The sequence below is a fragment of the Dysidea avara genome, chromosome 3, assembly GCF_963678975.1.
Source record: "Dysidea avara chromosome 3, odDysAvar1.4, whole genome shotgun sequence".
Classification (NCBI taxonomy): domain Eukaryota; kingdom Metazoa; phylum Porifera; class Demospongiae; order Dictyoceratida; family Dysideidae; genus Dysidea; species Dysidea avara.
This window is the reverse complement of record NC_089274.1, coordinates 26,376,116-26,396,758: the sequence shown is the minus strand read 5'-3', so window position 1 is coordinate 26,396,758 and position 20,643 is coordinate 26,376,116. Positions and strand designations below refer to the sequence as shown.

The 20,643-nt window shown below is 40.3% G+C and overlaps 2 protein-coding genes across 4 annotated transcripts; one reads left to right on the top strand and one right to left on the bottom strand.

Moving 5' to 3' along the window:
- Positions 1-124: 124 nt before the first annotated feature.
- LOC136250522 (uncharacterized) lies at positions 125-3,478 on the bottom strand. Its single transcript, XM_066042741.1, has 7 exons — positions 3,318-3,478; positions 2,580-3,128; positions 2,020-2,432; positions 1,876-1,944; positions 1,775-1,825; positions 1,397-1,525; positions 125-403 (listed from the first exon to the last, which is right to left on the bottom strand). Exons 2-7 carry the CDS (start codon positions 3,122-3,124, stop codon positions 246-248), a joined length of 1,365 nt encoding a protein of 454 aa, XP_065898813.1. The 5' UTR covers positions 3,125-3,128; positions 3,318-3,478; the 3' UTR covers positions 125-245.
- Positions 3,220-14,324, top strand: LOC136250502 (uncharacterized). Of its 3 annotated transcripts, none has more exons than XM_066042718.1 (9): positions 3,220-3,294; positions 3,924-4,939; positions 5,147-5,218; positions 5,349-5,422; positions 5,890-6,373; positions 11,686-11,739; positions 11,794-11,832; positions 12,107-12,232; positions 13,950-14,324. In XM_066042718.1, exons 2-9 carry the CDS (start codon positions 3,931-3,933, stop codon positions 14,111-14,113), a joined length of 2,022 nt encoding a protein of 673 aa, XP_065898790.1. In that variant the 5' UTR covers positions 3,220-3,294; positions 3,924-3,930; the 3' UTR covers positions 14,114-14,324. The 3 variants fall into 3 exon arrangements, with proteins under 3 accessions (XP_065898790.1, XP_065898791.1, XP_065898789.1); XM_066042719.1 differs by lacking the exon at positions 3,220-3,294 and adding an exon at positions 3,316-3,472 and having other exon boundaries at positions 5,890-6,367; XM_066042717.1 differs by lacking the exon at positions 3,220-3,294 and adding an exon at positions 3,316-3,472.
- The last annotated feature ends 6,319 nt before the right edge of the window (positions 14,325-20,643 follow it).

Here is a 20,643-nt window from a genome sequence, read left to right as displayed (position 1 = left end):
AGCAAGTACTCTGGGAGACTCAACCATGAAAAAAAGGTAACAAACATATGTAATTTCCAAAGCAATATTATTCAACCAAACTTTTTATATCTTACTGTTCAACTTGCAGATAACAAAATGCTGCTACTTTTATACCAATCATTCATTATGTTAGTATATACAAGAACACATACATACTACTGCAAATTGATACAATCATACATGTTACTAACAAGGTAAGGAGAATGTATTGTGTACTGGGTAAGCTACTCAGGCTCCCTCTTCATGTCCTTGATATAGATCACATCATCGTCTTGTAGTCGGTGGATGTCTTCATCTGTACTAATCCTGACCCAAATGAGGCTACCATCTTTGCGTTGTTTCTGCTTCAATAATTCACCGAATGATGTAGTCCCATAACGAACTACATTGGGAGAATTAGAATGTGAAGGGGAGAGTTAAATTGTACGTTTATCCCAAAAGCTGATGTAATAGGTTGATATATAGGACAAGTACAAGCAGTAGCCTATTAGAATTTCAAACATTAGTATTGGGAGGGAATGATTGGAATAATATGGAGTCCCTACCCCTAGGCATCTATTCAGGCAGTCTGGCTTCAAGTCAGGTATATGCAATCATTTTCCTTTTACTTTTTCACACATTATTAAATTGTTTTCATTGATGTAAACCCTAAACCAATGACTCAATCTTAGAGCCTCCATAACAAAACCATTACAACTAGCACACGGATTTTTGTCCATTCAAGAGGAGTCATCAGTATTGCAGTGAAAATGGGCTAAAAAATCTTTCAGCACCAAAGTGTCAATTGTCACTATTTCTCTATACAATTACTAAAAATAATGTTTCTGAATTCCTGAAAATTTCCTTTCAGCTAAATTTGTTCCATCATTTCCATTTTAAAGACATTACCACACATTTGACTACTACTAGTGATAAGGAAGAAAATACACATTTTTCATATACTGGTGCTCTTGCATAACAATAAGTTCCTATAGTAGCTGGAACAATGTTAAAGATTGCCACCTGCTTTTTTTTTCTAATTGAGGTAAGTGGCCATAACTCTACTTCCCTCAAGTCACCCAATTCACCAATAGACTAGGAGACCCATTCAGCCTCAACACTCTTTTCTTATTTTCAGTAATAGTCAAATTAATAAGAGGCAATACAACACAACCATAATGATGGCTGTAAGCATAAGTATGTTACTGCAATGAGCTGCACATGGTCAGAGATGTAAGGGGCAGCCAAAATACTCAGACAAAATGTACATATGTACTTCTATTATTAAGAAGTAACTTTCCAACCACGTGGCCTGTGCAGTTTTGTACACTAGTAACACCAACTTATAAAGAAGATACTGGTCTACCCAGCCTATAGGAAGACCCTCTGAGTGTACCTGCTATAGACTGTAGTAAACAGTGATGGGTCCTCTCTGGTAGAACAACTTCATCAAAAGCAGAAGGGTCCTGGTCATCACCATCTCTCTTTAGTAGCAGTGATAGTGTATTATGAGTTGTGAGTTCTCCTGAAAGTGTACTTGAGTTATACAAAAATTGGAAATATGACTGTGTGTTTGTGTACGTATACGTGTGCATGGTGTAGTCTCATATGGCCAAACCACTAATCAAAACAGGATCAGGCAGAGCAGAAATGGAGCCTTTTTCGAAGAGGTGCTAAATTCTAATTGACAAGTGCCATGCAAAAGGTGGTCTGGTCATGTGAGAGACTATACATGGTGTGCGGGTGTACAGTATGTAAGATGTACCACTCTTACCAGCTACAATATCACCATCACCAACTTCAGTAGTGAAATGAACATTATCCACTATAAACAGATAGAGTATCACACCCACCCCATAGCTCCGTGTCACTTACTATGTATAACTTGGTCAGTTGGTAGCATAACTTCATTTTCACTAGCAGATGTGTCATTCCTATCACCAACTACATGTAATGTACAAGAAAAATAGTGATAATGAACAAACACACACACTACACACATTCACTACACATGCGTACTTGGATCTCCCTCATACACTAATTGTTCACTGTCGTCTCCTTCCAACATCCCTGAATCATCACCAATCCCTCTCTCCAACAACAAAGCAGGATTGATGGTCTGCTCCTTGAAACTAATCCCATTCCTCCTCATAAAGCCTCTCAACCACCCTCCACTGGCCTTGAAGCCTGAACTACCCCCTTCTTCCATTTTATGCAATTCTAGAGCTTTAGTCTTCAGCATGTGTGATGTCACATGGATGCCATTGTCAACACAAAACTTGAAAAACTCTGCCAACTTTCGATCAATTTTTTCATACATTGGGCGCATGCCTGCTCCTGGTTTACGGGTGATGTCACTGTTTTTGTACTGGATCAGTTCATCCTGCTCACTGCACCATCGTTGGACCATGCGTCGATGAATCTTGAAGTGTCTACAATGTACAACATACAGTGTGACTAAATATTGACTACACATGGTAGAGACTACTTCTACAGGATGGGAAAGTTAGTAGCATCCCGAAAATAAAACTTTTAACTTCCCCTCCCCAAATGCAAAACTATACAACAAAAATTTTTACCGTGCTGTTGCTTGTTTGCTATGTGTTTTGGCATACTCCACAACTTCCAGTTTCATTTTAATTGGGTATAGTTTACGTGTCCTTCCTTTACCCGATGTAATGTCACTCATCCCACCTGAATATTTTGATTCATCATGCACACCATCGTAACTGATGTCTGCAGTACTTGTCTCCATCTCTTGTGGCTGAATAAGAATTTGTTGGGAGCCATTTTCACCTACACCAGACACTACATAGTGCTCTTGCTGTTGACCCGCCTGGGCTAGTCCCTGACCAACCAGAGAGGTGACTAAGTGAACGATTTCTGGTTGGATACTTGGCGGCAGGTCTTGTTGCTGGTCTAATTGCAGTTGTTGTTGCTGCTCTAATTGTACTTGCTGATCAGGTGCTGGCTCGTCGCTTACTTCTTCTTTACTTTGTTCACCTGTATCATCACTCTGGCCTGTACTCTCAGACTGAGCAAAAGCGACTTCCGTCTGAGGTTGTATTTCAATTCCATCCACGGATTCATCCACCACCGTTAATGATTCTTGTACTACGGCCATGATACTGTAAAAGGAGAGAAAAAGTAAAATTCATGTTTGATTCTTTGTTGGCTCGGTTCTTTTCCCCCCGATGTAAGGACATATGCGCCTTATACAGAGTAGCGAGGCGACGGAGTGAAGGCCTCGGATGTCTTAATACTAAAACCGAGTGTCGCGCGGTGTTTACACAAGTTAGTAGTACAATTTAACTCACCCCTGTCCAGACAAAATCGTTAATCTTACAACATGAAATTACACTCTAAACCAAGCAGTCCGCTAAGTGCGAAAATATTTCTTTTCGGGCGTGTCCTTACAGTCTATTTTGTACAGGCGGTGGAATCAGTCTAAGCGATTTAACATCTGTTTAAGGTAGTGTGTTTTGTTTGTTCGTTAAGTGTAATAATTGTTTGTGGGATTAGTGAAGTGTTGTCAAAGTGGCGCTTCGCAATTTCTCCTTCCCCAATTAAACCCCACCCAAGACAGCGCCAGCGCCACAACAAGCCACTATTCTAAGCACTCTTTGCGGCCACCAGATCCTTATGTTATAAGCGACGCTAGCGCCATCACTTATAGCGAAGGTTTAGTGTGTCCAAGGTCGCCTTTTCCATTACATGTACATCTAATTATACTTATGTCACAAACACGTTGTACTCCATGAAATTCCAGAAATAAGTTTATTGTTTCTTGATTATAGGTATTATTACACCCTCTTATCCCTGGAAATGTTTGTGTGCCAAAAACAGTACTAATACATTATTTTATTTAATGCCTATTCATAAAGGCTAATGTGCCAATGATTTACACATGTTTCTATGGGTAGGAGAGCTATGGAGGAAATAGAACAGATGGAACAGCAGCCGATTGCCACGGAGAATGTCTTCCAAAATGTAGAGCCTATTTCTACATCAGCTGAAGTCATCGAGGCAGCTGCCACAGTTGTATCTCTCAGTAACACCACCACTCAACCAGAGCTTGAACAGCAAACAGCAACTCTTGAAGTAATTGAAGATAACATACCAGCTGTCACGGCTTCAGCTGAATTCGATCCTTCGGTTGACCCTTCAGTTGGCCTACCAATGTCCACCAGTCTTCAGCTTAATAGCAGTTTACCGATATCAGCTAATCTTGAGGTCACCAGTACATTAACCAGTACCCCAGCTTCCAGTAGTTTGCAGATGCCCTCCGCTGGTCCAATCATGGCCGTGCCAGATTTAACAGGTACTCCCAGCAAAGTGGAGGAAGGGGAACAGTCAAAGTCTTTTGAGGAGGTGAAGGAATGGCTGATGGGACAGACTGCAGAACATGAGACAGTTGTACCCACCACTACTCAAAAACTGAGCAGACGTCGCTACTCTGTTGACTTCAAGCTTCTGGCTGTAGAGTACACCAAGACGCACTCCAAAAATGAGACTGCCCGTCATTTTAAGGTGCACAAAAAACAGATCCAGGAATGGTGCAAGCATAAGGATGATCTTGTGGCAATGAAATCTATTGTGGACAGTGGAGGAAAGATCACCAGGGGACAAGGTCGTAGGTCCCCATTCAGATCCAATGCTGGTCTCAGGCCTTACTCCATTGCCATTGATAATGCTGTCAGGGACTACTTCATTGATTGCACCAAGCAGGGCATTAAGGTTACAAAGAGGATGTTACAGGAGAAGGCTTATGAGTTACATCACACTCGTTCTGATGGGAACCAGAATTTCACTGGCAGTGATGGATGGCTGACTAAGTTTGTGCAGAGGCATGGGATCAACCTGAAGGATGGGACCATTGATAATCCAATGGAGCAGGTGTATGTGCCAGAGCCTGAAGCTCAGATAAATCCCCAGCACAGTGAGTGGTTTGTGTACAGATTTTATGACATTTATCCCAATCTGCATACATCAGTGTGTGTACACACACAAACACATGTGCGCACACACGTACACACAGCATAATTATGCAGATACACAAATTAGCATTTATACTACATGTAATAATTACTTACCCAAGTCAGCTCTTGTATTTACGCAGCTAGCTTTTATGCTTTTTTCTATGTAGTGTCCACTGCTAGTGAGGATATAGTTAGTGCAGCAGCAGCTGGTCTGGAGATGAGTGCAGATACTTCAGCAAGTTAGTGATGGACTTGTACATATGTAAACTGGATCATGTAGTGTTTTGCTATGCTGTCTAGCTTATCTTGCATGTATGTGCCTCTGTGCATTCTAGTGCTTGCTTTTACATGTTTGTGTGCTTTGTGTAGCCTCTCTGGACATGATTAAGGTGGAAACACAAGAGAACTCCACTTCCACTGACCAGATTATGGAAACTGTTGAGGTGAGTGTGCACAATCAGTGAAACCTGCAGAAAAGCCATACTTCAGTATACTTGTGTGTATACATATTAAACCTGTGAATGTGATGCTTCATGGTTAGGATTTTTTTTACTGCGAATTCAAGGGCAGTCAGTAGCTATACATGTAGCTTTTTTTATCATGTATACCAAACAGGATACTGTTATTTATAGATTTCAGTATATGTGACTGGATGATGCATGGTACGTAGTTGGTTACTACTGACAGAAATTTTCACAGATCTCTGATCTTGTGCAGTAAAAAGGTTTGATTCACATCTTGTGTGGTAAAGGTTTGACTCACATCAGCACAGTGAATCTTGGCTACATGTATGAAGAAATGTTTTTGCTTTTTGGTTACTGGTGTAACACAAAGGAATATCATTGCCAAACCTTTTTTTAGTTAAAGTTTTTATTTCATTATAGTACAAGAGTGTCTTTGTCCACTGTAGCAAGGAGCTGATGTGACTACCTCCTTATTGGAGGCATCCTCATCTTCTACTCCTCTGAGGCCAAAGAGAAAACAGTATTCCATTGAAGAGAAGGAGTACATTGCAGACCACGCTCGCAGTGAAGGCGTCAGCAATACTGTCTTTAAGTTTGGCATCCCAGAAGAGACAATACGTCACTGGATGAAAATAGACTTCAACCAATACAAGGAGTGGAAGAGTCAGGTAAAGAAGAAAGGTACACCAAAGAGGAAGAATGCTCCAGGGGCAGGAAGGCCTCTCAAATACCCAAGGGAGATTGATTATGAGTTAAGGGACTGGATACTGCAACAGCAGGCTGAGAATAACCCAGTGTCAGAGCAGGCTTTGCGTGAAAAGGCTCAAGAATTGATCGAGCCACATTGCCCCTCCTTCAAGCATTCCAGCTCGTGGCTGAAGTCTTTCATGCAGCGCCACAAACTGAATGATCCAACTGTGGAAGGTGAGGGTACGTATACCATTGTGTTGTTATATGTTGTGCTGTGCTCAAGCTGTAGTTCTTCTTGGCACCCTTTAGACTTAAGTAGCTATCAATCACTATCCAACCTGCTAAATGTATAGCAGCAGGGAATCAGAAACTTGACAATGGAAATTCTGTTGATCATAAGGTAAAATTCCAGACCAGTGATCCTCAGATAGCTTCCGATCTAGGCAAGTGCTCCAAGGAGCCACATACTTCCTCACCATACTATTACCCAAAGCTTTCCCCAGCAAAATAAAGTAGAGCAGTAAAACTGTCAATTTGCTACCAACATCAAAGTCAATTTGTTAATTATATACATTCCTTTTACCACATCAAAAGAATTTTGAGTAAAGTAGAGCAACTATTCATCAAGTTTCTCACGCAACATGACATGATTCACACACAGAACACAAACTGCGGAGTTTAGCTCGAAATCATAATAAATTACGTTTGTGACTGTCCATGCAGCCCAAGACAGCCCACAGGTAGGCTGTTTTTACCTACCAGGAAAAACCGTTTTTTTAAAAACCCTGAGCTCCACTTGTGTATGCATGAGGAAAAGAAAAGAGTGAATTGTCCATAGTGATACTGCTGCTGAGATCATCAGCTACCTATAAACAGTCAAGGTAATCAACATTAGCACTATTACTGGGAGGGTAACCCACTTCTATGAACGTGTGGGATAGAACGTACTTTTTTATACTTTAACATTTAAAACCTACTGTCACATGAGAGAGGCTCACGTGACCAATAGTATTCATGTGGGAGCTTATTTATTTTCTGTCTAATTCATTGTATTCAGCCAACAGAAAACACACATCCCCTTTTCTGAGTTGATCTATTTTACTATGGGGCAGCTTAATCACTTCCCTGAAAGAGATATTACCAGTTTTGATCTCAATTAACTCACTAAACCTGCAAATGCAACAAAACATGCAGTAGACATCTGCATATCTGCCAAAGTGTCACTCTGCTTTGCATCCATCACCATGTGCTATAGCATCTCAACAGTCACTGGAGCTTTCTTGCAGACTAGCTTATCCAGCATTCTCTGCAAACCTTGTAAGGTAGCTTTAACCAATGGTGAAGCCACTGGGGATACTAGCCCTGCCATTGAGTAGACCCATGACTGAACATTGCAAGCTTCCTCTGCTGCTGACTTGGATTGCACTGCCTCACCATGTACTTGAGGTATAGCACCACATGACCTTCCTTAACTGGTAGCACTGGCAGCACTGGCAGCTGGTACAGGATTTCCACCTTGTGAATGCTGCCAAGTATTTTGACGGTAGAATCTGCCTGGCTGTGCAGCACCGTGTTAGGAAGCTTTCTTGCCAGAGCACACATCATAGGATCCTATTGCTCCTCCAATTCCAGCCAAGGTCTTTGAGATCACCTCTGCACCACACAAATAGACCTCAGTTATTACAGTACATACACCACACATCGACTGTGGTTTTGCTGTGTCATACCCAATTAGGTCCACCTATGACACCAATACACAATCTGTGACCTACTGTAGGCTAAACATACCAGTGTGACCAACCATAGGTCAAACTTAGGCACATCAATCCCCTAGCCTGTGACCAACCTTCGACCCCCAAATTAGCATTTTTCTCTTGGTCGAAGACAATTGCACTTCAGACAGTGACCATACTTAAGTCATGAACACTAGCACTCTTGGCTGTAACCATACTTACTGTAGGTCATGAACATCCAAACTGTGACCACACTTGAGTCATGAACACCATCACTCCAGGCTGTGATCATACTTAGGTTGTACGTACCACTCCTGTGACCATTTTTGATGTAGGTCGTACTCAGCTCTCCTGGTAGCAACATTTGATTACCATGGAACCAGGCTGTAGAATAATCAGAACTATGCATGTAAACACTTCACGGACTAAAAACTGAGACGTAAGGCAATTACTGGAGTGTTTGGCACATATTATACCCAGAGCAACCCTCTATGAACAGGCCTTCCATTCTGGGAAGCTCTCTGGCTGACACTTGCCTTCGTTAGCCTGGTGTGCTTCGGACAATAGTAACAGGAAGTTGAAGCATAGGATATGGTTATAACACCAATCGGCAAACCTATCAATAACCTCCCTGATATAATCAATCTCCCAGTGTAGTACAAACTGTCTAGCTCCGTGAATACTAACGGATTTAACGACCAGTCATCACAGTCTATGATTCTACTAATATAACCCGCTGTCTCATTCTCTTCCTTAGGTATCTGTTCTGTGAATTCTGGCATATCAAAATTACCAATGCTTCTTGTTGGAGAATTGGTTTTTTTGCTAACACTATCCTCACCACAATCAGAACCTTCCATGGAGGGTGGTAATTGAGAACACCATGATCTCCTAGCATTCAATACTGCATATTAAAGACTGTGTGTCGTTAGACATGTAACCAAGCCTAGCACCATTGACATAGAAATTATTTTGCCAATTACACTAGCTAACCCGGTAGTGGAGACTCTTGGTCTCTCAACTAACGATGGCTCACAAATGCACTTTAGTTTTGAGTCTGGGATCACTATCTGCCCTAGCTCCAGATCTTACCTCAAAGCCTAGCCAGACCAATTTCTTAACAGATGTCCACCTTATCCAGTTCACAATGCACCTGTGTACTTACTCTTTTCCAGACTGTCGCCTTTTACTGCCACAATACTATATATCATCTAAGTAGGCCCCTCCAGTACCCAATAAGGAGTCTCAACAGTTTTGTGAACACATGACATGCTGAGGATAAACCAAAGGGCAATACTGTAAACACAAAATACCTGGGGGTGCCTTTTACCTTCCATACAAAACCCCTTGGTATGCATCAAAAATGTGTCTAAATGATGGTAACCTGATTTCAAAATCAAGAAGTCATCCTTATCAAACATTAGTATGGCAATTCTTAAAATCCTCATAATTATTTGAATTGATCCTTACGCAAGCAAAAATTGATTCAGGTATCTAAGATTTAGTACCAATCTGCATATTCCTTCCTGATAAGGACTACAGACCAATGGCTTCACTTTAACCCATCTATTGGTCACTAGTTCTTGCACACTCTCTGTGACAAAATCAAGATGGACTTATGGTTACCTTGCTCAAAAGAGGTTGGCATAAACTGGAGGGGTAGCCTACGTATAACTATTTTGAATCCAAGGGGTGGAGCTCTAAGGACCTCTGTCCAAAAGGAAAGGTGCTGCTTGAGCCTGCCCTGCACATCAACTATTTGAGGATTTGTTGCAGTCCCTGGCTCCTCCCATGGCAAATTCCCACTCATGGTCTATATTTATAGCTATCTGAAAGCTACCCTCTGGGCAGGATGGGGCCATAATCACTATGCAAACCATTAGGCCCTAGTGCTGAATGAACTATATCAGAGGCTTTTTCCCTTGGAATAAGCTCATGGCTATCATCACCTTGCAGTTGATCATTGAGTATTTGCTGTGCTGTCTTATCAACATCAGCTTTCTGCCCTTGCTCTTTCTCATCAACAGAAGCCATCCAATGGCTCTGATACCCTTAAGACACCATTGCCCTGACCTTGCTGTATGGTACCATCAGTATTCAGTACAGCACTACCTTTGACACACCATTACATGTAGTTACACATTGTGCCACCAATACTGACTACTGGTTGACCAAAAGGATACGTACGGCTGATTGTTCTTGGGGCATGTGTTTGCCACTGTGAGCAGGTGTAGCACAACCCAATTGCCCTTGTCTTGGGTCCTGGTGGTGTCTTCTGCACTTTATCTGATTTGACTGCCTCATCTGTTCTCGGCTTCTTTCTGGCCGGCCTAGCAAATGCTACGCGCCTGCACTCGGGAGTCTTTCTCCTTGCAAGCCCAGAACAGACGCTTCTTTGTCTGAGTTATCCATGAGCTCGTCTGCCTTGTACTAGACCAGTCAGCTATCTGGATATGTGTGGCTCTTCATCTTACTCCAGCTCTGCTTTTGTCCACTCCACAGCTTGCTTGGAGGCATCATCTGTAGCAGTAGTGTTGTCCAACTGCTTCTTGGCTGCTTGCATGTGGTTGTCCACCTTGTTATTGAGTTTCTCAGCCTTTCTTCCTGAAAGTATAGGACTTTCGGTTCAACTTGTCCATGACTTGTTGTGAGCACATCGCTTGAGTTGCAGCCACTTTCTTCTGGACACTTCTTCCAGCCACTTCCTTCCTTCCTTCCTGCTGCAGCTGAGTGACTCAATCCTGGTCTTTGTCACCACAAGGGCATCCATGAGCTGTTGAAACTGCTCTTCTTCTAGTGACATATCTCAGAATCGATGAATATGACAACATTTCCTGATACAAAAATGCTGTAACCCACTTGTACGAATACGTGACGTAGAATGTATTTTTTCACATTTTTCAACCTTGCTGTCATGTGAGAGAGGCTTACGTGACCACCAATAGTATTCATGCAGGGATTTATTTTCTGTGTAATTCATTACATTCAACTGACAGAGAATACACCAGCCTGGGACCAGTAAGCAATAAATAAATTTTGCTCATGATTTATGTTGCTATAGTGCAAAAGCATGTACCCCATTGCAGTTTCATGTTTGGTATTTCACCATATAGTACCTGTATCTACTTATGTGACTGGATCTGGGAAAACCAGTCTTGTTGCCCATGTCATTTTTCACCAAGAACACAAAGCTACATGAATAAACTATCAAATTTCACAGTCATAATCAGCTAGACTTGAGTGGTCTGCTTTTACTGGCTGCTTTTCCCAAGCTCAGTGGTGTTCCGTACGTGTGGTGTGGGGCCTTAACAGAGCTATGGTCAGCCTAGGGATGGCTATATGTGGCTGTGTACACCTCCATGGTATTGAATAAAGACCTGTGCTGTGAATTTCCTTTCATTTAAGCCAGTTTTGACACCTGAATGGTCCATAACTTGGCCTAATCCATCCCTACGCGTTCCTCTTCAATTTTTTGATCAGCCTCTTGCCCTCCTTCCGGGCCCCTGCCTCCCACCCCATTTGGAGCTCGCTTGATACAGTCAACCTCAGTTTAAAAACTATCTAAAATGGCATGAAACTTAGCAGCTGGCTACTTGTGCAGTGTATGCTCTGGAAGGTATGTAAAACGTGTGAAAGTTTGGTACACATAGCTTCAACCATTGGCAAGCTACAACACACTAAATACTTAAAACATTTCTCGATATTTTATAATAGGCGATAAGCCCAGTTTTCCCAGACTGGGTCACATATCCACATATTGTGAACATATTGAGAATATGTTTAGAGCAGCTGTATAACATTGACTACTTATTTTTTTAGGCACTGAAGTATTCATGCCTGAATCTGGTCAAGACATCTACATAGACACAATAGGTATGATGCCTTACTATAGTAACCATCATATTATGTGTCATGTGTTCTATGTAGTGGATGACACTTATGTGGCTACTGATGTCCAGGCTGTGGGTAAGTGGGAGATAGTGTAAAACCAGAATGTCACTCATTAAACCAGCCAACTTATACGTGATTTTACATAAAGCTATATTGATGATATGTGCAAAACCACCTACCTGATTGTAGCCTCCTTACACTACTTGATTTTATGTCCTATTAAAAGCTATGTGACAATATATATGTTAAAATCAATAACAAGGAAGTACATATTACTAGACCATTTCATTACAGCCAGTGTTGGTCATGTTTATAGTGATATAATAATTATTGTGATATTTACTTGTAGCAAGTCAGTACGTGACTGCATCTGGGGTGACATTGTTGATCAGGCAGAACACAGAGCAGGGAGATACTTATGATGAGGTAGCATTGAAAGAGTACAGCATGGATGCCCTCAAGGCAATCATTTCAGGTAAATTGGTACAACTGACATACTATTATAATGTAAAGTTTGTCACTTGGTGCCTTTTGTTCTTAACCCTTAAAGAAAAACCACATAAAATGCAATCACTGTGTCAGCATAAGCCACATAGTAGCTTTTGATATTTGTCAATTGATAAATAGTATACAAAAGGTCATATGGACTTGACTTTTAGGTTTTCAAAATCCTGATGTCATGAAGAACAAAGCGGTATACCGATTTTACCAATTACAACATTCCTTCTCCAAGCTACAGCATTGTAAACGCAAGGAAACAACTTGTTATCTGCTGTAACAGATTGCTGTAAACAATATGCTTTAATTGTCCTATAACTATGCAATCTGTGCCATTGTGGTCGTGGTGATACCTAGGGGTTTACCCTATGATAAAAGTATATGTGACCGAATTTGGGAAAACCGTCAATCCACGCATAGTACTTTTGTAATAAAACGTATTTAAAACAAGGCAAGCTCCATAGAATAAATTATTATGCAAGTTTTTATTGACTCACTGGTTGGTCATGTTCACCTGTTCATAGGGAGTTCTAAAATCTTTGTTTCGTCTCCATACACAGGAGGGTTTCTGAGCTACAGAGGTTTGTTTACGTTGTGGTGATGAAAAAAATTTACTGATAATCTTTCTTCAGTGAATTCACCTTCCTTCTCAAACATAAAAGCATACCTTAGGCAAAAACTATACCTTGGTGGATTCACAAATTCATGGCAAACACAATGAGCCAAGAATCAACTCCATATGCCATTGTATCAGTAAGTTATGATAGTTTATGTAAGCGACTGTAGATTGTTTTCTCGATGGCTTCTGTAAATACGATTTATTTGCATGTCCAACTGTCTAGTGCTGTATTTCCCACACTGCTTAACTTATGAAACTTAGCCAGTCCATTCCCAGAGTTAAGGGTAACGTGTTGTGCATTACATAATAATAATATTACTTTTGCAGTAACAAATAATATAACACGTTACATGATGAAATAGTGAGTAATATTAATGGATGTTACATCCAGAAATTGTAACAAATGTAACACATTACTCCTTTTTAGGTGCATTGTGGTCGGCCTCATGATTGGTTGCATTTTTCTGTGCAAGAGTTCATAATATGAAAAGAGAGGAACTCTTGGTAATATGTAACTGTAATGCATGCATGGCATAGAATAACGAGTATTATGTAACGAGTTACTGTACATTTTAGAGTAACAACCCCAACTCAGGTCTGTCCATTCCTCTGTCCTTGTAGACAACAAAGAACCAACAAAACAACAATTTTGAAAAATGCGCGGATATCTATGGTTTTCTAAAATTAGGTCACATATATGGGGATCACAACTCACTGTGAATCAAATTTCAAAGTTTTATGTGCAAACCTCTTTGAGTACCATTAGAAAATGATTTCTAGTTTTCTTGGAATGATGTCAATCGATTGATTACACCTGGACTCAAACCACAAGTCCTACTAGTATGAAATTGAAAACTTAATTTCAAAATAGTGCAAATATCATTTTAAATCTTTTTCTGTTTACCTGTAACCACAAGGAACAAAAGATGGTAATAAAATTTCCAGACTGTTGATTTGGTGAATGTGTTAACCATTAGGTACTGATATTAGTGACATTATATTCTAATGTATTTTGCTGGATATTGCGAAGTACACTGTGCAAAAGGCATTATGCTAATGAAACATTTATTTGTAGTAAGACTTGGCATCCCAGAAGATTCCATTGGTGGGCTTTTAAAAGAGAAACATCGAAAGGATGGCAATGCAGTATGGGTCAGGGTTAGCACTGATGAGGATGTAATGCGTCTACAAGACGACGACCTTATCACCATAGTAACCAACAGCACCGGCACCCCTTAAAGAATTACAGACTTGTACTGTACATTCAACTGTTATACATTGACACGTTTTATCTTATTGTATTTGTGTGTGTGTATATGTTGTATATGAATTTGGCTTAATATTGTATTTATAGTGTCATTTATTGTTGTCATTGTATATAGAATTTTGTGTTGTACTTTGCATGTTAGAACTGTAGTCATTGAATAATAGTTGGCATATAATTATAGTACTACTGGCTGGGTACATGTGTAAAGCACGAGGAGACAACAACTGCGTGATTATAAGGCTTACTGATAGACTTTGTGTCATACATGGCCAATCATGATTGCGCTTATGGCCAATGTATGGATTAGACCAAAAAAAACACTACAAATACATATATACATGTTTGTCTATCTGTGAAAATGTAGCTACTGACCTTTTTATGACTCATGAAATAGTCAGTAGAACAAGCAATCAATATCAAGACACACGGTAGTGTGTCGTGCGGCCCAAGAAGCCGGCGCGCAACCCCGTGAGTATATTGACAGGAAGAAAGAAAACGCAATTTTCGCACCTCCGTAGCTCTGTGCTGCCTTGATGAAACAAGACAAATTTTGCTGTGTACATTCCCTCCAACTTCAGTACTCCACATTCCAAATTTGAGCGAAATCGCTTCAGGCATTCCTGAGATATGCGACTTCAAAAATTGGCTTAGTTTCTTCATTTTTTTTCTTCTTATTTTTCTTCCTCTTTTCGCACACTTACAAAAACTGCTATTAGGCATTCCAGTATCCGAGATTTTTTAATAAAAAAATTCTCCGTATATTCCCCAATAGAGCCCTGGCACAAAATGACAACTCGTGTTTAACTTGGGATTGCTCCGTCGTCCGAGCTCCAATGAGGGTGAAAATCGCTGTGGGGTTTGTCCACACGCTGATCATCATGAAAATCTTAGTTTTATCGTGCGCATTACATATAAGTAAGTTTTGTGTTGTTTTGTAATCTTTTCAAACCTTGTAATGTATGTAGAATACTTTAAAACTTTAAAAAACGTACGGTCGGGTGGAAGGTAGTCACTGGTGCTTACTTTAAAGTGCGTAGTTACTTCGCTTGAGTTAGCGATTTTCAGCTCCAGAGCAATTTTCTGATGGTTGTGTCATCAGCTCAAAAGTATAAACCACTTCAAAGTCGGCATAACAATGCCATAATTGAAACCACAACTCCACCTTAGGTATTGTTGCATCATTGTGGCTCCTCCACTTTAGTTGTTTACCTTTATAAGTTGCTAACTTGATGTTTTTACCAACTTGAGATAGCCACTTACCTATGGGCATACACCATTGTATTGAGAAGTGTGCAGTAGGTGAAACATATTTGCTCACCACAAAGCATACAAAGATCGCTGAGATCCGATAAGACCTGAAGTTACTCTCATTACATGTACAAACTTGCAGCTAGAAGCAACTGCAGTTTCAAGATAGTCCAGATTGCTAGATGGCTTCCTGATTCAATTGTGCCATTTTCCCCTGTAAAATGTATGAGGAGCCCTGGAGAAAAATGTACCCTTTTTCAGTTTTTAAGCACTGTGCATGCCAAAGTAGCTAATTCCAACCCGACAAACTATATATTTCTGAGATCAGCAATCAATACTCTATCTATTGAGCATATAAAAAGCCCGTTTTTCCAAAATTTTAAGATCAGTCTGGAATGCCTACTGCTATAAAACGCGAACTCGTTATCCGATTGCCTTGAAATTTGGCACACAGAAGGGGGGTATAAAGGCGCATCTCTGTACCAACTTTGGCTGGAATACCATAAACAGGCAAAGAGTTATGAGCGATTATGCACGAAAAATAACACCAATATGTTGTCACGCCTACAGGGTAAACCGCGTATGGGAAGAAGCTGAAAATCGGTGGGTGAATAGGTTAACTATTGAACCTCAAACCTTTTGTGGTTTGAAAGAAATCGAGCTAAAAACCAGGAAGATACAGCGAAAAAATCAACAGTGTGTAACAATTACGCAATCGAGATTAGCTAATTTTTATTATTATTATTATTATTATTATGCTTGCCACGCCTACCAGATAAACCACTTGGGGTAATGCTTTGAAAATCGCTGTACAGATGGAGTTATCATCTTAGAAAGGCTCTTCAATGGTGTAGAAAAATCAGACTTAAAGCCACGGAGTTATAACACGAAATCCAACTTGGTGTAGCAAGTGCGAGATCGAGATACTCTAATAGAGCAGTCATCCTAATAGAGCAGTCACCCTGAACAGAATTCAAGAGATCAGTTAGAAATAAGTAACCTGTATAGAGATCAGCTACAAACAAATCACCCTGTAGAGAGTTCAGCTACAAACAATTCACCCTGTTCAGACATCAGTTAGAAGAAGTTTTCTTGTAGAGAGTTCAGTTACAAACAAATCACCCTGTTGAAAGATCAGCTAGAAGATGTCACCTTATAGATAGTTCAGTTACAAAGAAACCACCATGTAGAGAATTCAGCTACAAACTAGTGACCCTGTAGATACATCAGCTAGAAGAAGTTACCTTGTAGAGAGTTCAGCTACAAAGAAACCATTCTGTAAAGAGCTCAGCTGCAAACAAATCACCTATACAGAATTCAGCTACAAACAAATCACCCTGTAGAGAGATCAGCTAGAAGAAGTTACCTTGTAGATAGTTCAGCTACAAACAAATCATCCTGTAGAGAGATCAGCTAGAAGAAGTTACCTTGTAGATAGTTCAGCTACAAACAATTCACCCTGTACAGAGCTCTATAAAAGAGGTTTCCTTGTAGAGAGTTCAGCTACAGACAAATCACCCAGTAGAGAGATCAGTTAGAAGAAGTTACCTTGTAGAGAGTTCAGCTACAAAGAAACCATCATGTAGAGAATTCAGCCGCAAACAAATCATGTATAGAGAGTTCAGCTACAAACAAATCTCCCTGTAGAGAGATCAGCCAGAAGAAGTTTCCTTGTAGAGAGTTCTGCTACAAACAAATCACCCTGTAGAAAGATCAGCTAGAAGAAATCACCTTGTAGAGAGTTCAGCTTCAAAGAAGCAATCATGTGAGAGTTCAGGTACAAACAAATTGTCCTGTAGAGAGATCAGCTAGAAGAAGTTACCTTGTAGAGAGTTCAGCTACAAAGAAACCATCATGTAGATAGTTCAGGTACAAACAAATCACCCTGTAGAAAGATCAGCTATAGAAAAAATCATCTTGTAGAGAGTTCAGCTACAAAGAAACTATCATGTAGAGAGTTCAACTACAAACAAATCACCCTGTAGAAAGATCAGCTATAGAATAAATCACCTTGTAGAGAGTTCAGCTACAAAGAAACCATCATGTAGAGAGTTTAGCTACAAACAAATCGGCCTGTAGAGAGGTCAGCTAGAAGAAATGACCTTGTAGAGAGTTCAGCTTCAAAGAAGCAATCATGTGAGAGTTCAGGTACAAACAAATTGTCCTGTAGAGAGATCAGCTAGAAGAAGTTACCTTGTAGAGAGTTCAGCTACAAAGAAACCATCATGTAGATAGTTCAGGTACAAACAAATCACCCTGTAGAAAGATCAGCTATAGAAAAAATCATCTTGTAGAGAGTTCAGCTACAAAGAAACTATCATGTAGAGAGTTCAACTACAAACAAATCACCCTGTAGAAAGATCAGCTATAGAATAAATCACCTTGTAGAGAGTTCAGCTACAAAGAAACCATCATGTAGAGAGTTTAGCTACAAACAAATCGGCCTGTAGAGAGGTCAGCTAGAAGAAATTACCTTGTAGAGAGTTCAGCTACAAAGAAACCATCATGTAGAGAGTTCAGCTGCAAACAAATCACCTGTAGAGAGTTAAGCTACAAACAAATCTCCCTGTAGAGAGATCAGCTAGAAGAAGTCACCTTGCAGGGAGTTCAGTTACAAAGAAATAAACCATGTAGAGAGTTCAGCTGCAAACAAATCACCTGTAGAGAGTTCAGCTAGAAACAAGTCACCCTGTAGAGAGATCAGCTAGAAACAAGTCACCTTGTAGAGAGTTCAGCTAGAAGAAGTCACACTGTAGAGCTACAAAGAAACTACCATGTAGAGTTCAGCTGCAAACAAATCACCCTGTAGAGAACTCAGCTACAAACAAATCGCCCTGTAGAAAGATTAGCTAGAAGAAGTTACCTTATAGGGAGTTCAGCTATGAACAGATCACCCTGTAGAGAGTTCAGCTACAAACAAATCACCCTGTAGAGAGTTCAGCTACAAACAAATCACCCTGTAGAGAGTTCAGTTACAAAGAAACCACCATGTAGAGAGTTCAGCTGCAAAAAAAATCAATCACTCTGTAGAGAGTTCAGCTAGAAGAAGTCACCTTGTAGAGAGTTAAGCCGCAAATAAATCACCCTGTAGAGAATTCAGCTACAAACAAATCACCCTGTAGAAAGATCAGCTAGAAGAAGTTACCTTGTAGAGAGTTCAGCTACAAAGAAACCACCATGTAGAGAGTTCAGCTGCAAACAAATCACCTGTAGAGAGTTCAGCTAGAAACAAGTCACCCTGTAGAGAGATCAGCTAAAAACAAGTCACCCTGTAGAGAGTTCAGCTAGAAGAAGTCACATTGTAGAGAGTTCAGCTACAAAGAAACTACCATGTAGAGAGTTCAGCTGCAAACAAATCATCCTGTAGAGAGTTCAGCTAGAAGAAGTCACCTTTTAGAGAGTTCAGCTACAAAGCAACCACCATGTGAAGAGTTCAGCTGCAAAAAACTCAATCACCTTGTAGAAAGATCGGCTAGAAGAAGTTACCTTGTAGAGAGTTCAGCTACAAAGTAACCACCATGTAGAGAGTTCAGCTGCAAACACATCACCTATAGAGAGTTCAGCTAGAAACAAGTCACCCTGTAGAGAGTTCAGCTAGAAGAAGTCACATTGTAGAGAGTTCAGCTACAATGAAACTCCCATGTAGAGAGTTCAGCTGCAAACAAATCACCCTGTAGAGAACTCAGCTACAAACAAATATGCAGTGTAAAAAGATCAGCTAGAAGAAGTTATCTTGTAGAGAGTTCAGCTACAACGAAACCACCATGTAGAGAGTTCAGCTACAAACAAATCACCTGTAGAGAGTTCAGCTAGAAACAAGTCACCCTGTAGAGAGATCAGCTAGAAGAAGTTATCTTGTAGAGAGTTCAGCTACAACGAAACCACCATGTAGAGAGTTCAGCTACAAACGAATCACCTGTAGAGAGTTCAGCTAGAAACAAGTCACCCTGTAGAGAGATCAGCTAGAAACAAGTCACCTTGTAGAGAGTTCAGCTAGAAGAAGTCACGTTGTAGAGAGTTCAGCTACAAAGAAACCACCATTTAGAGAGTTCAGCTGCAAACAAATCACCCAGTAGAAAGTTCAGCTATGAGCAGATCACCCTGTTGAGAGTTCAGTTAGAAACAAGGAATCCTGTAGAGAGATCACCTAGAAGTATCGCCTTGTAGAGAGTTCAGCTACAAACAAATCACCTGTAAAGAGTTCAGCTTCAAACAAATCACCCTGTAGAGAGATCAGCTAGAAGAAGTTACCTTGTAGAGAGTTCAGCTATAAAGAAACCACCATGTAGAGAATTCAGCTGCAAACAAACACCCTGTAGAGAACTCAGCTACAAACAAATCGCCCTGTAGAAAGATCAGCTAGAAGAAGTTACCTTGTAGGGATTTCAGCTACAAACAAATCACCCTGTAGAGAGTTCAGCTACAAAGAAACCATTCTGTAAAGAGCTCAGCTGCAAAAAAATCACTTGTACAGAATTCAGCTACAAACAAATCACCCTGTAGAGAGATCAGCTAGAAGAAATTACCTTGTAGATAGTTCAGCTACAAACAAATCACCCTGTAGAAAGATCAGTTAGAAGAAGTTACCTTGGAGAAAGTTCAGCTACAAAGAAACCATTTTGTAAAGAGCTCAGCTGCAAACAAATCACCTGTACGGAATTTAACTACGAACAAATCACCCTGTAGAGAGATCAGCTATAAGAAGTTACCTTGTAGATAGTTCAGCTACAAACAAATCTCCCTGTAGAGAGATCAGCTAGAAGAAATTACCTTGTAGAGAGTTCAGCTACAAAGAAACCACCATGTAGAGAGTTCAGCTGCAAAGAAATCACCCTGTAGAAAATTCTGCCAGAAACAAATTGCCCTGTAGAAAGATCAGTTAGAAGAAGTTACCTTTTAGAGAGTTCAGCTACAAAGAAACCATTCTGTAAAGAGCTCAGCTGCAAACAAATCACCTATACAGAATTCAGCTACAAACACATCACCATGTAGAGAGATCAGCTACAAGAAGTTACCTTGTAGATCGTTCAGCTACAAACAATTCACCCTGTAGAGAGAGCAATTAGAAGAAGTCACCTTGTAGAGTGTTCAGTTACAAAGAAACCACCATGGAGATTTCTGTAAACTATATAATATTATGTGACCGGACTTGCGAAAAGGGGTCTTCCACACACATCCAATTCCGTAACCGTTGGAGACCATAACTCAGTGTTCAAGTAACATATTAACCTGAAACTTTCACCACGTATTCAGC